Below are 16,473 nucleotides of genomic sequence, written 5' to 3' on the forward strand. Positions count from 1 at the left end.
AGAACAATTATCACAAAATATAAAATGTTGCGCTTAAAAAGCGTAAAAAAATTAGTTCCATTACTAGTTATGACTTTACATTACACTCGAAGTGTAATTGCGTGGGTCCGTAATTTTTTGAAAAAATAACGAAAAGGAACTTTTTTTGCAGGCAAAAGGTAATAGCGCTCAATGAAGGTAAAATTACAATTTTGATTAAATGAAATTTATCAATCATGAAAAATTCAAACTTTTGCCTAAAAATAACAAGAGTGCAGAAAGTGTGTTTTTGTAATCTGCATCAAGAAAGATGACCAGTAATTTACATGTAAATAATTCTTCACCATTTTCAGAGTGGTGTTAGCTTTAAGAGTGGGTCCTTTAGACTATTACCTATATGTTTTAAGCTGAAAAGCTAACTGAAGGTAAAACGACAGTTGTGGCCAAACTCTACATCTTTACTGCAATTTCAATCGAGCCTTCAAGTCATTCATCATCAATTTGTGATTGTTTGATTTGCTTAATTGCAAAATTCAGAGAGAAAGAAAAGCATCCACTTTGCAAATTAACAGCTTCAATCCCCAAATCACCACAACAGTCAGCTTAAATTTCAAAAGGATATTGTAGAATAAGAAGATAGTAAGATATATAATACAAGTAAGATATACAATAAGAAGAAGTAAATTTTTTTAACGAGACTTTGAAGCAAATTTTCATTTTCGTATTTGTTTTAATTTAACAGTTCAAAAGCTGGCTTTAACAATTTTTTTCTTTCTATGATCCTAAGCAGCACAACAAGTCTTCAAAGAATCTCTCTCTACACAAAGCATGGCACAAATTTAACAAAAACTGGGTTATTTAAGAATGGAGTGGGGAAACTTGAATCTGCTCTAAATCAAGCCCAATTTGATAAATGGAACCAAATCTTTAACAACATTTGCTCAAGTTGGACACTAGCTTGGTGATTGCTTCACAGTAACCAGTGTTAGTTTGTCTGACAGCAATGAGAAACTCCAAGTTGTTCACTATCGTCGATACAGCAACCTCAGTAATCTCCACCTCACAGTCCTTTGCAGAAGACCAACAAGTTGATTCACAAACAAACCGTAAATTACGCAAGGCAACCACTCCAAAACCGATATTTCAGTGGTATTAGTGTCCCAAATTTACAAACCGTGACGTAATTACATAAAATAAAGCAAAATGTTTATTAAAATAACAACAAACACATCCTCTTCCTTCTAAACTGATCAAATTGAAATCAAAATATTTTTATTTTCATCATTTATATTTCTTTTAAGTGAAAGATATTTTCTTTTCTTATGTTGATAATTTAGCAGGTTTACTAATAGTTTTACATCAGGCCATATTTTAAAGGCAATCAACATGTATATATATATATATGTATATATATATATATATATATATATATATATATATATATATATATATATATATATATATATATAATATAATATAATATAATATAATATATGTAATATATATGTATGTATGCGATATATATATGCATGTATATAATGTTGAGGATATATATGTTAGTGAGTTATATAATACTCTCAATTTTTCTATTTGAATTGTTAAAAATCTTAGGTGTGATTTGAAGATGAGAAGCTTTACCTTGATGCTTTTAAGTCTTTGCTGCATCATGCAACGGTAATTTTATTTCGTTTTGAAAACTTGTATATGCTTTGTATTTTGGGTTGTTATCAAGTAGGTAGGAGGTTGTCACAATCATATTTAAGGAATAATTTTACAGGTATCTTTCAATGGTCATTTTATCGTAAATAAAATTTTCTTATTGAAATTAAACTTATCGTTATATCGTGAGAAGTTAACATTATATCGTTGTTGAAATATTGTTTTTTTTAACGTCTATATTTTAAAACTATTTGCATGTTTACTAATTTGATAAAATTGGTTAATCCCCTCAGCACAAATTTTAAAAAAAATCCCCACATTAATGTGTTAATCAGTGCAAAAGTATAAATTACCGAACGAGATATAAATTTTTTTTGAAGTACAAAACTATTGAATGTATTAGACCAACGTTAAAATGATTTTAACCAATCTTTGAGTATTTCATTAAAAGCTTTGCTGTTTTAAATGCATAAAGAGTTCTATTTTGACAAACATCACAAATATCGATTTTTTTTAAAGACTGATATAGAAATTTGGACTTTATTCGTAAATATTTATTAGTGACAGATAAATATTTATTAGTGACAGATAAATATTTATTAGTGACAGATAAAGCAAACGCTGATGCTTAACTTGAACCATGTAATTTTAAATCATATGGTTTTTTGTCATTTTAAACTCATTGAATTTGTTTTAGTTGCAAAAATATTTCAAAAATCATTTTTGCAAAAATTCTAAATGATTTATTTTGTAATGCAAATTAAATGTTGGAGTTGACTGAATTTATTTTTCGGTATCCAATTTGAAAAAGTCCCTTCACCTTCGGACAACTTAACTTCGGACAATTTACCTTCGGACAATTTTGAGACAAAAAAACATAAATTTTTGGTTCATTATCTTTTTTTTAATTTTTCTTTGGTATTACATAAATTGTGAGAATATCCTATGTATTTACTATGCAAAGCTATATATTTAATATAAACTACAAGAAGGGGTCGTCCATAAATACGTCACACAATTTCTGACCATTTCTGATACGCTTACTTGAGTGAACGCTGGACTAAGTTTTAGAAAGTACAAAAGAGGTAGGGTTTGAGTGAAGAGGATGCATGCCAGTTAATGCAATAAATCATCAAACTAAAAGTGCTTGTGGCAACCAAAAAAAATACTTTGAGCGCCCCCCCCCCCCCCCCTATACACACACAAACGAAGTTTTGAACTTTTAATTTTTATTAATTTTTAAATCTAAAATTGGTTGCGTTACAAAATTTACAAAATATTCCTCCCTCCACCCTCACGTAACAAATCATCGCAAAAACACAAACCCCACCCCTCTTGTCATTACTTTTATCTTTTTTTATTCTTATTGCTATTAATGTTAGTATGTTAGTATGTTAGTGTGTATCAAGCATCGAGTTCCATTTGTTAACAAACTAAAACAAAATCACGAAAATATCTTCTGCTCAGATTTATGAAGTCTGTTAATAAACATCATAAAAAAAAGGATGCAACATGGAAAAAAAAAAAAAAAAAAAAAAGAAAGAAAAAAAAAACACGTTTTCATATATCAATATCTAAGAAAACGTTTTCATATAGCAATATCAAATCTTCTTCCTCAAATTTATATATATATATATATATATATATATATATATATATATATATATATATATATATATGTATATATATATATATATATATATATATATATATATATATATATATATATATATATATATATATGTATATATATATATATATTTGAGGAAGAAGATTTTTAAAGTGGTTTTTTGTTTATTAGTATTTATATTTTTTTAAAAAAAAAACTGGCAGTTTAATTATGCAATTATTAAAAATTTAAATATAGAAATCCTAAAACAAAATAAATGCGACATCTAATTAGAAATAGACTTACGAATGCAGTGCCGCTTGATTAATATGCAATCTGAGAAGATGATTAACAGCGGTATTTTAAACAATTTTTATCAAGTAGCTATGCGAAGGGTAATCTTAACACAAGTATGGCAAATATTCAAACAATTAATTTCCTTATTCCTTTTTTCTAATATTAATAAATAAAGTATTTTTTCTAACTAATAAATAACTTATCTTTTCTAATTAATAAAAAACTTATTTTTTTAAACTAATAAATAAAGTATTTTTTTCTCACTAATAAATAAAGTAGTTTTTCTCACTAATTCTTATTTATTATTAAGGCGGGTTTCCATGAATCAATAAAGTTTTAATAACAATCTCATACTACTATAATATAATAAATTTTAAATTTAATACCTGTTATTGAATGATAATTCCAGGTGTTACAGTTGTAGCCAAACCATGTTAACTTTTTAACAAAAATTTCTTTGTCAAAAAGAAAGTGTCTTTGTCAAAAATTTTCAATTGTCAATTGTCATTGTTAAAATTCTTCTACCAAAACTGTCATTGTGTGTTAAATAGGTATCTATAGGGTAGTTAAAATATGGTAACAAAAAAATCATAAAATTTTCTTCCTGTGAAATCTTACACTTTTAAGAAGGAAATTTTGTTTAGTTCTTTTCAAATCAAATTTCTTTAATAGTTTATCTAAAAAAATTTAAAAATCAATTATAAATATTTCATTCTTACTTCTCCTTTTGAGATAAAAGTTCAAAGTTACATCTTTTAAAAGTTAAAAAATTACTTTTTTAAAGTAATTTTTAACTTTTAAAAGATGTAACTTTGGCATAAAAATCATCTAACATCTCCATAGGTTCTCAGTTTCTTACAATGATGGTTTACATAAATAGAATTTTCTGTTTTTACTTGAAAAACATTCATTCTTATCAACTTTAATTCTTGTACATCTCAGATACTTATGGCTGACAAAGCAGTATAGGTTTGTGATACAGATGCTACCTGCATTCCATTCACTATAATTACTAGTTTCAAATCTGATACAAACCTTAAATAATACAAGTATTTACATATTTTCATGCACATTGATAATATATAAAATATTATTGTTGTACATGAAAAAAATCTATATTTTTCAATGAAAAATACCTTCTGTTTGATAAATACATACTTTCCTGAAATTTTCTAAAGGTACTCTTTTCAGGATGCACAAAAGCAAATTTTTATAAAAGACTTTTGTTGATGTAGATAATACTTTGCAGTTATGAGATTTTCCTGGACTGTTTTTCTGCTTTACATAATTTGGATATCTTAACATATTTATTTTACTTGCATCTGGATTTACATCCACACTTGTTTGTTATTGCTTTCTATGATAATTTTCTTCCAAATAGTCTTTTTTTGGCTGCTTTCTCCAAATTGTCCATTTTCATCTGAATCTCTTTTTTATTATATCTCACCTCTTTTTTTTCTTAAGCCTATCAATTTTGTTTAAAATGAGATAAAAATAGTTTTTGAATTCATTTCCTGTTTGGTATTCTAACTAGAACAATCTACTTATAATTTGGCATTGCTGGCACAGTTTTTGAGATTTTTTTACCTTTTTGTTAAGTGATATAAGTAATGTGATATGTGGGACAAACGAAATGATATCAGGATTGTGTAACAAATAACAATGTTTAAAGGTTCTATTCACATTTTGAGGATTTTTTGCTTTTCACATGATGTAAATGTGGTGATGTATTACCACATTAAAATATGTTATGTGGTGTTATGTTGTGTTTTTCATAATTGTTGGAGCTGAGAAAAATTTTCACATTTTAAAATAAAATTTAATATCTCATAAAAATGAATATTCATGCTTTTTTATATATCCATTCAATATACAGTGCAAGTTTTGGCTATACTTTTTGTTTTATAAAACTTTGGTTTGGAAACACTCTCTTACTTGGTGCTCACTTTATGGTGAGGGTTTTTGATGAGCGGCTTTTCCAAAGTCTTTTGTTATATTTTTTCCTAATTATTTGTTTTATTATTTTCTTGAAAGTGCATTGCTCAATGCTGATGATGTTCCAGATTCAAGTATTTCACAAACAGTTCGAATTGGTTCATTTAATGTCCAAAAGTTAGCCGAAAAGAAGTTTAATGATGAGTTTGTTTCTGATTATTTATTGAAAGTAAGTTGTTGTTAAATTTTTGTATATAATAAAAGTGTAAAAATTTAAAGTTTTAAAACATAATTTGATTCACATAATAAATTATATTAATACAAATATTTGAAGCAATAGAACAACAGCTTGGAAATCTATTGGACAAAAAATTCATTAGGTGGTTATCTCAAAACTCCTGTTCTCTCTACTAAAACTCTACACTTCGAAACTTAAAATTGCTTTTTAGGCAAGATTTCAAGAAAAAATTAAATAGAAGATTTCTTTGGATTCTAAACCAGCAATCTAGATAAAAAATCCACAAAAATTATCTGCTGACCACTTGTTTCTTATTGTTTTAAGTATTAAAACAAACTTTTCTAAAAAATAATAACTTAACTGAAAAAGTAATACAAATATTTTCATTTATTAATTTTAAAATGTAAAATCTAAAAAGTGAAACATATCTAATCAAATAAATAATATCCTTTAAATAAAAAGTTTTGTCCTGGTTTTACAGGAAAGAATCAACATTGGATTAAGGATTTGTTTACCATTAAGTTAACATTTTTAAACTAGAAAAATAGACACAATTATGTTTTTCTGGATCTGTTGCCAAACAAGTTATAAAATTAAAAGTTTGAACTGATGCTTATAATTTATAAATATTTCACAGTGATCTTCTAAAAAGCAATTGTAAAGTAGTTAAGTAAGATTTCCTGAGACATGATTTTTTTTTAATCTTCAAATTTTCTAAAAATTCTTGGTATGAAAGTAAATTTTTTACTAACATTTGTTACATAATGCTTTGAATAGCAATTATGTCATACATTTTTTCAAGATGGAAAGACTGAATTTTCACAATAACATAAACAAATTTGCAATGGACAAATTACAAAAAAAGCATGAAATAAGTAAAGTTATATATTTTTCAAAAAGTAGTGGGGGGCTCAAAACGCATTTATTTTTATTGGTATAAGAGTGGGGGGCTCAAAACACAAGTATTTTTATCGTTATAAGAGTATTTATATTGTAAATATTTTTAAAAACAGTTCTAAAAAAATATTTCAATCTTAGTCCTTTAAGTGATATGGTCCTGACATCTTTGGCATTTAAATATAGCGTTAAAAAAAAATTTTAAATTTCAATTCTTTGAAAGAAGTTTTCTTATTTAAAATTTAGATTTTATCAAATTTTGATGTTGTTTTGCTCCAAGAGGTTCAAGATAAAGACAAAGTCTACACAAAAGCATTTGTTGATAAGCTTGCAAAGTAAATGTTACTTTTTATTGATATATGATTTTTATTGGTATTATATGTTATTGCTAAAAACATTAACTTTTAACCCAGATTATTTTTATTACTTTAAGTTTTTATGATATACAGTGGTTTCAATAAAAAAAAAAAAGCATTTTGTTTTTTTAGATTTTTTTGTTTGAAGTTTTTTGCTTTAAGTACCATAAAAGAAAAACCAAAGCTGACATTGACCTAAATTTGTTCTCAATTTCAAGAAAGATTGTTCTCAAATCTTGCTTCAGGGTGTCATCCTAAAAGATAACTTCATATTTTAAGTTATTCAAAACAAAATGTAATTATCAACATACTTTTGTGTGCTACCAAATTATTGAATGTTTTTCTACTCATGCAAAAAAAAAAAGAAAATGTTTTTGTCAAAATGTCAGCTGCTTTTATATATTTTGCAAAAACAAAAACAATATTTTTTTGAAGCCAGAGTATGTAGTTACTTATCTTTTAGAAAAAATTTTACTATTTATTGAATAGCATAACATGAGATCACATGCATTTTAAGTTTTTTTGTGGGAAAGGTATTTGAACTTTAAAAATTTGTAGGATTTCAAATTTTTTACCATACTCTTTTGATCTTAGAATAGTCAATTTATTAGCTATCATCTGGTCAATTATTGTAAAATGTAGAACTCATGAAAAGCTGTATGATGGTATTAATAACTCAAAAAATAAGGTGGTTTAGTTATGTATAACACTGTCTAATTATTTGTGGAGGGAAGGGGGAGGGGAATAGCCATTTTTTAGACTAGTTAATGCTTTCTTTATTTAAAAGAAAAAATACATTTATAAAGAAAAGTTTTTTTGGTTTGGCTGTTAAATATTAGCAGACATAGCAGTTTTTTAAATTGAATTAACTCCTTTTTTAATTGCACATCATTACTTGATGTGTTTTAAGTAAAATTGTCACTTCCTGCAGCATATTCCACTTATCTCTTTAAAATCATCTAACTATCTATTATCACTGGGCTAATCATTGTTGTTTGTTTGATTGTCTATTCAGATTACAATCCAAGATGTACTTTTGCAGGTATAAAATGCAATACTAATGTTAAGACCAGTAAAATAATCAATTTTTTGCTGGGCAGTTTGACATTGGAAAAGAAATTAATAACACTTAAAAGGAAACATCTTTTAATGTAAATGAAATTATTTACTATTTCATTTTGCTCTAAACTCTCATAATTTGTGCACAAACCATTTAAACTGGAATTATTTGAAAAGCACAATGTTTTATCATAAACATTGTGTGAATAGGTTTATAAAGTTTTATAGCTATGAGTTTTATTTTTCTACTTAAAAAGTACAAACTTTTTTACCAGCTTTTGTTACAAATTTTTTTTTTGAGAGTTTGTTTTTTTTTTAACTTTGCTTCCTTCTAATATAAACCAAGAATTCAAAAGAAAATTCTCTTTTATTTCATCTGTAATGAAAAAAAGGCTAAAAGTATCTGTATATTTTTTGTAATTATTCTTTTAAAAATGTCAATTTTTAAAAGAATAATTACAAAAAAAAAAAAAAGAAATATTTCTGTATCTATGGTTATAAAACAATCTTCAAAAAAATTCTGCACTTTTGTGTGCACCCTGTAAATGTGTCTAAAGCTGAAAAAAATTTTGTCTAGTAGGATTGCTTTAAATGGACAAAAGTTTCTAGACTTACTTTCTCCTTTTACTTGATTTTTTTTCTTGCCAAAACTCTACTTTGTTTATTTAAGGAAGTTAAGTTTGATCTATTAAGGAAGTGTCATAATTATCATTGACACTTAGTTTGTTTTTTTGAGTAATTTTTCATTCTTTGAGATAGAGTTGAGTTTGGATTTTCATTCTTTTTTACTTTGGTTGTAACAAATATATTAGCCTAGCTGGAAAACGCTCTGCAAATGATTTATTGACATAAATGTATTTTTGTTGGTCCTGCAGAAGAAAAAGAACTTAAAAGTATTAGGTGGCTTAAACAGCAGATATTATTACGTTAAATTTTGATATTTTGATATATGTTAAATAATGATGTTTTTACATATTTTAAATTATGATATTGGACTTGGTGTAAAATTGACTTTCATATTTTTCTTATCTCAGGTTTTCAAAGAAACCATTCAAGTTCATTTTGAGTGATTATGTTGGTAGAACAAGTTATAAAGAGAATTATGTTTATATTTACCGGTATGGCTGAAACTACAAACATTACACAATTGTGCAAATAAATTTGATTTTTGATAAATATGACAAAAGTATATTATAAATGATTTAAACAACTTTCAATTAAATAATATTATTCCATTAACTTTAAAGGAGTGATCTGTTTGAAGTTGCAGATTCTTTTCATTATGATGATGGATCAGAGGAATTACAAGAAGACACATTTGAAAGAGAACCTTTCATTGTTTTGTTTAAATCAAAAATCACTTTAGGTAATGTTACGAGTTTTTAGTGTGTGCATTAACAGATAGTTATGACCACCAAAGCATTTTTTTTCTATGGTATTTTGTTTTCAAATTTATTTTATTGAGTACAAGACCTCATAAATTACATTTGTTCTGTTTAGTTTTACATTAACTTATAAATAAGATTTTAAGACCTTTTAACAATCTTTTGAAGTTTGGTCTCAATGAAAGTTTTTTTTTTTTCAATTTATATACCAAAAAGATGTTTTCATGAGACAATTGAAATATGCATTTAAATGTGTTTGTATTCATAAGAAAGTTGAGAGATGCATTTAGATGTGTTCGTCTTCATAAAAAAATTGAAAGATGCATTTAGATGTGTTTGTATTCATAAGAAAGTTGAGAGATGCATTTAGATGTGTTCGTCTTCATAAAAAAATTGAAAGATGCATTTAGATGTGTTTGTATTCATAAGAAAGTTGAGAGATGCATTTAGATGTGTTCGTCTTCATAAAAAAATTGAAAGATGCATTTAGATGTGTTTGTATTCATAAGAAAATTAAGAGATACATTTAGATGTCTTCATATTTATAAGAAAATTGAAAGATGCATTTAGATGTCTTGCTATTCTGAAACTAAAAATAAATTCTAATACTAAAAGCAGCAATTATATATTGAAATTTTATTAGTAGTAATATTAGTTTTGTAATTGTAGTAATATTAGTTGTAACAAGGATTAAAAATATCAAATTCTAATACTCATCAAATAAGTCTCAGCAAAAAATTGAAATGCTACTTTGAAAAAAAAAAGTAGATATGTTTGTTGTGCTTTGCAAAATTTTAGGGAATTAATAAAAACAGAAAGATACGACACAATACTACCTAACAATAACTTTTTATATACAACACATCACTTATATATTTATTATGCATGTGCAACACAATATCACTCATCAATATTCATTTACATATTTACTTCTATTTCCATACAGTTAGAAGGTAAAAATCTCACGTTTAAAGGAGAAACTTTTTTTAAAATTTGGGAAATATTAATGCAAAAAAGTTAGTGTACAAGATTGCAATATAGAAAATATAAATTTTATAGAGGTAACATTTTCTACCTTTCCATATGTGTCTTAAAGATTTTTTTGGTCATATCTTTTCTTAGTGAATCAATTTGCAATTATTGGTGTACATATTAGACCGGATTCAGCAGAGCAAGAGATTTCAGAACTGGTTAATGTGCACAGTTATACAGTAAACAAATGGAAGCAAAATTCAGTTGTTATAATGGGAGACTTTAACGCTGGCTCAAGGTAACTTCTTTGTAATACTTAATTTCGTTTCTTATAAAAGTCATGTTGCAGTAGTTTAGCAACAATGTTACAGTTTTAAGTTTTATTTGTTTATTAATGATGATGATTACATTAACTAGATATATTTCAAAAAAAAAGCTGAACCAGTTGGCATTAAAAACAGATAAGAAGTATTATTGGTTGCTTGAAAATGAGGATACTACAGTGTCTGAGAATAGTGCTACGCTTGATAGGTTTTTTTCAAAATATTTCTGTTTGAAGCATTAGTTTTTCCATTAAGGAAAAATTGTGTTTGTAATTTTGTAATATGTAAAAACCACATCTTTAGTCAACACAACTCACTTAACACATTTGATTACAGGATTATTGTTACCGGAGACTTGTTGCAAAAAGCTATCGTCGAAGGAAGTGCCAAACCTTTCAAGTTCGATGAACAGTATAAACTCAGCATGGAAAATGTACTTGAATTATCTTCTTGAATTCTTTTTCTGATAAATTTGAAAAGAATGTCAGAGTTCTTTCATAATTTTTAAAATTCCATTCGCAATTTTTCGTTTAGGCTTTAAGAATCAGCGATCATTATCCTGTTCAGTTTGAAATAAGTACTCTTTTTTTTGTGTTTGATTTCTATGTTTTACCTCTACTTTATAAAACTTCAACCTTTTATCTAATTTTATTGTTAATATATAATTACTCTTTTTTAGATCGAAAGAAAAACTAAAAGAATAATACAGAATTATGAGATATATGATAATTATGACATAATTATGACATAATTATGACTTTACACCTTTTTTTGTTATGTTTTTTTTGCTTGTTCTTTTATAAAATATTCGATCTTTTTATACGTATGTAGCTCATAATTAAATTTATAAATTAAATATTAACATTATATTTTTTAAAAGTACCGCGTTATATACTCTTATATTTTTTTTATATAAAAACTAAAAATATATGACTTTAAGTTTATTCTTTTATGCCATTTCAAGTTGAAAAGGTCGTCTGTTTTGTGAGTGAATTTGATAGGAAGTTTTTGTTGATACAAAATACTGCCATAAGATGATGATGCCATAAGATGATGATGCCATAAGATGATGCAGCGCTGCATCGTCTTATGGCAGTTATAAGCAATAAGTTGGAGAAGAAAATCTGGAATTCGATATACAACCCTAATTTTTATAATTATTACCCGTAATTATTATATATATTACCCGTAGTTATATTACCCATATTATATTCATTATCTGTTATTCTAAATATTACCCATAATTATTATAAGTATTTTCCTGTTATTATTTTAATTATAGTAACAACTGAATATTTTTCTTTTAATTTCAATTGCATGTAATTTTTTTTTTGTTGCTTCATTGAGCATTTTATGTACTTTCGTTTTTATCTACCTAAATGATGAGTTTAAAAATCTTTACCTGAGAGGGAATATGCAGAGATTTTCTCTGACAACTGAACCAAAAATCGTTAGCTTTAACTATATCATCAAGAGCCGCAATCACAATGATAGTTGATGTTATTATATAGATATTATTACTTAGACATAAAGGTATTGATTGGTCACTGTGTCATAAATCGACCCTCAGGTTGAACTTATCCTACTTAAAAAAAAAATATGCCATCAAATAGATATTTATTAGAATAAAAAAAATTAAACATTTTAAAAATCCAAGGGTGCATTTTTAGACTGGGGGGTCCAAAATCCTATTGAAAATATTAATAATAAGAGGGCAGAGGGGTCTTGGCCCCCAACTTACCAAGTTTTTAATATAAAATATATATCTAGCATAAAATATAGAAATATATTTAAATTTTTTGCTTACATCCCTCTCCCTTCCATCTTCCGCATAAAAAAGCATGCTCTGCAAGCAAGAATGCCCTTGCATGCAAGAATTTTGCATGCAATGTACCAAAACTCGTATTTTACGGGGCATTGGATGACTCTTTCGAATAATAATGATAATATATGATGAAATCCGGCCTCTCGGTCATTTGTAGGCAAAAGACAAATTTTATAGAAAATTATATAAAGCTAAATACTTTTACAGATCTTTATTTAATTAAGTTACTGCATAGTATTTATAAAGTTGATTAATATTGTCTTTAAGTTACTGTCTTCGTCTTGATGAGAAGTCTGAAACTGCCTTATGCAAGTTCTCTCCGTGGTCTTTGTGACTTACATTTCTTTTGTATCTTGCCCAAGTTGATTTAAACTTAGAGTGAATAGCTTTTCCAGTTTGTTCTGCAAATCTGGCTAGACCACATTGATTTTCTTCACAAAAAAGAACAATATGCGCCAACATGATGTGGACCTTCCATGTTATGGGTAAGGTGTAATTATAGCCTTTTGAAAACTCCATTAGGTAATTATATGAGTCTTTCAATCCAGCAATAGAATGCTTAACATTGAGACTAAGGAAATCAGAGAAACAGTCATCCACGACACACTTTAAATATTTGAAACATGTAATAATAGGTATTAGCTGTCGACAATCATTTAGGAATGCCTCTTCTAGATCTTGAAGATTATTCAATATCTTGTTATAGTTCATTCCATCAAACCCTCCTCCATGATAGCCAAGTCTGAGAATGTATTTTCAAGAAAGCCACTGATTAAAGTTTGGCCGGAGAGTAAAAACTAGGTCGCTGAGAACATTAATAAAACCCATAAATATATGTAACGATGATGGAGGAATTTTGTTTATCTCTTTAACTTCTGGATCTTCATCAAGATGAAGAAGCCTTTTTCGTATAACATTTTTATACAGCTCTGCTGTTTCTTTTTTTTCTCCTGCTGCTTTAAACTCTGAAAGATGAAGATCAAGGCTTCCAAACGTTCTTAGAGTTCCTGCATTTATAGTCTTCTCACTTTCACAATATAAACATGCATGGATGCCAACATGCCCAGATAAACCCATAATAGTATTAGCCAACTTTAAATCCCATGCAATGTGAAAACCCAGGCTGTCTAGCTGGATAATATCTAAAATTTGTTTTATATTCTGATATGTTTCAGGAACATCTTCAGCAATAACAATAGCTGTATACGCTGCACACCAGACCCAATATATTCGTCAGATCCTCGACGTACATCTGTTTTTTTATATTATTACTGTTAACTTTAGGTTCATCTGCATCAAAGATGTTAACACATATTTTCAACGAACCTCCACCTCCATCAATTGAAACTCGTACAATGGTATTATAAGAATTTAACGCTCTCTCACTTATAATGTTTATAACAAAATCTGAAGAATCTTTTACAAAAACCAGGTTCCTATCAATCTTTTTATCCCCAACTTCAAATTGCATGGACTGAACACTGTAATAATTTTTCTCAGTTAATTCAAGATCTGACAGTAACTTCGTCACTTCTGACTGGACAACTCTCTTTCCTGTGGCCTTGTTAAGAGTAGAAATCTAGTTCCTCTGTTTGAAAGATCAAGATTTATTCGAAGTTGCTTGAATGTTCCAAAAGAGATTTGCTGGATTTGATTTCTGTCTCCTTTGTTCTCAGGACGACCAACTCTTATTATTTGGGGTTTTCCGCAGGTGGCTAAATAAAATAGATCACCTGAATTTACTTTTTCTTTGTTCGTTTTTTCCTTGATTATTGAAGAAGCCACCTGCTCTGTACTGTGCATACCTTGTTCCAATGCCAATGATGTAAAGTTTTTAACAGCAGTTAATTTTCAGCATTTGTGCTCTAAGCCACGACCTAAATAAATATTGTTGATGGTAATTTGACTATACCAATATCATGTAATATTTTAAAATCTTCTGTTTATATTACCTATTATTGACAGACATTTAGAGCAGATCTTTAATGTGTTTTCTAGAGAGGTAGAAGAGCTCTCATCAATCTCAATTGTAATAATGTCAGACTTGCGCTTCTTAGAAATCCAATCAATCTAAATAATAATTATTCAGAACTGACATTTGAGCTTTTTATGACAGAATTGACATCTTTATAATTTAGCAGATATTTTAAAACGCTATTTTAAAAGATGCAATTAACTTAAACCTAAACTTTTCTATCTTCTGTGTCCATCTGGTTGGTGGTTTCTTTCTTTTTGCAAGCATGTACAAATTAGTTTTGCAATTTCCACATATAGAAGAAGGATAGACTGCAATTTCTTTCATGTATCCAGAGTATACATACGTCTGCACCAGTTTTTCAATAGTACCTTGGACTGCAATAAGACTCTTTTTAGTTTTTGTTTCAAAGTAAGCACAGCAATAACTATTTATATTCATTTTTTATTTGCTAAAATTATAACAATGCCATGAGTATTATAATACAATTTTTTTAAGATTTAGAAAATTTATTAAACCAATCTTTAAAATTTTGAAGCATTTCGTGTCAAAAATTTAATAAAACAAGAAATTTAAATATATTTCTATACTTTATGCTTGATTTATATTTTATATTAAAAATTTGGTAAGTTGGGGGCCAAGACCCCTCTGCCCTCCCATTATTAATATTTTCAATAGGATTTTGGACCCCCCCAGTCTAAAAATGCACCCTTGGATTTTTAAAATGTTTAATTTTTGATATTCTAATAAATATCTATCTAATGGCATAACTTTTTTTTAAGTAGGATAAAGTTCAACCTGAGGGTCGATTTATGACACAGTGTGGTTGATAGATAAAGAGTTGGTTTCAATCTGATTGTCACTGTGACGGACAAAGCAGTTAGATGTGAATATTGAGTGAAATTTTCATACAGTTTGAAAATTTTGGTATAATTATCAAAGAAAACACCCTGAAAGATCCTTTTAGGTGGTGATAGTACATACCTGAGGGAACTCATTGCAAATTATTTTAAAGATTGCCGTCCGTGGGACTTTCCTTGCATTTAAAATTTTCTTATTTTCGTCTTCTGTTTTAGATTTGTGAGAGTTTCTTGCATAAAACTGTTTTTTTCAAAAAAAACCTCAATATAAAATATTTCTGACCAAATGAATAAAATAAAATTTGGGCGACAAATATTTTATTCATTTCGTCAGAAAAATTGGTACCTATGCCGCTAATTCGCGTCAATAACTACGTTAGTTTTTGCGTAAGAATACGCTAAAACTTTGCATGTTAGAGGCAAATAATCGTCAAAAACTTACCATGTTTTTGTGGTAAATGGCATAACTACCTCAAACTTTTTCACTCTTCAAATTTCATTCAACTTCAACAAAGTCTTATTGGCAAGCTTCAAGGAAAAGAGCAAAATTCATTTGCCTAACAAGAGGATCTAATGACTAAATCAAACCAATAGGTTCTACAGAATACTGAAAAACGTTTAATTAAATATTAGTCAGTTATTAATCAAGGTCCTTCTCATGATTGTAACTCTTGCACACGTAACTAAAATCTTAGGATGACTTAGGCTGATCCAGAAGTCATTGCCTCCAAAGATGTCTCACCATTAGGTACCATTTGTCTTAGTCAAGCTTGTAGAAAAGATATACAGCATAATCCATCAGCAATTAAAGGAGAAAGCAAGACTTCACTCTAAATCAAATCAGCCCCGCGCGTTTATTAGAAGCAAACTTCCAAAAGAACTTTACTCAACCTGGTAAAAAGCTGACCAAACACATCATTGTCAGTAACATCAATCTCTCTAAAAAAGATCAGAGACGGCAAGTGGTGTATTACCAAAGCATTACTGAACTAAGTGATGATGTACAAGTATCAGGAAACTCGGATGATTCAGTTTGATGTCAAATAGGGAACCAGTGGAGGAGACTCATTTCTAAAGGTTAGTTTTATTCATATTTTAGTAAGC

General features: G+C 27.7%; 1 protein-coding gene across 1 annotated transcript; it reads left to right on the forward strand.

Moving 5' to 3' along the window:
* The first annotated feature begins 1,559 nt into the window (after positions 1 to 1,559).
* On the forward strand, positions 1,560 to 11,565 carry LOC145188141 (deoxyribonuclease-1-like). The gene is made up of 10 exons (XM_090094581.1): positions 1,560 to 1,653; positions 5,579 to 5,708; positions 6,861 to 6,949; positions 9,064 to 9,147; positions 9,277 to 9,395; positions 10,537 to 10,684; positions 10,804 to 10,917; positions 11,046 to 11,142; positions 11,244 to 11,286; positions 11,389 to 11,565. The coding sequence occupies exons 1-10, from the start codon at positions 1,604 to 1,606 to the stop codon at positions 11,403 to 11,405; spliced, it is 891 nt and encodes a 296-aa protein (XP_089950707.1). The 5' UTR covers positions 1,560 to 1,603; the 3' UTR covers positions 11,406 to 11,565.
* Positions 11,566 to 16,473: the final 4,908 nt, after the last annotated feature.

Source organism: Hydra viridissima, unplaced genomic scaffold (assembly GCF_058129835.1).
Source record: "Hydra viridissima isolate aposymbiotic clone 2 unplaced genomic scaffold, HvirCarnegie_v1 scaffold_1, whole genome shotgun sequence".
NCBI classification, from domain to species: Eukaryota; Metazoa; Cnidaria; class Hydrozoa; order Anthoathecata; family Hydridae; genus Hydra; species Hydra viridissima.

Coding starts and splice junctions, on each gene's coding strand:
- LOC145188141 (XM_090094581.1), top strand. CDS start 1,604: ATGAGAAGCTTTACCTTGATGCTTTTAAGTCTTTGCTGCATCATGCAA. Junction 1,654..5,578: donor CTTTGCTGCATCATGCAACG/GTAATTTTATTT, acceptor TTTTCTTGAAAG/TGCATTGCTCAATGCTGATG. Junction 5,709..6,860: donor TTTCTGATTATTTATTGAAA/GTAAGTTGTTGT, acceptor TTTAAAATTTAG/ATTTTATCAAATTTTGATGT.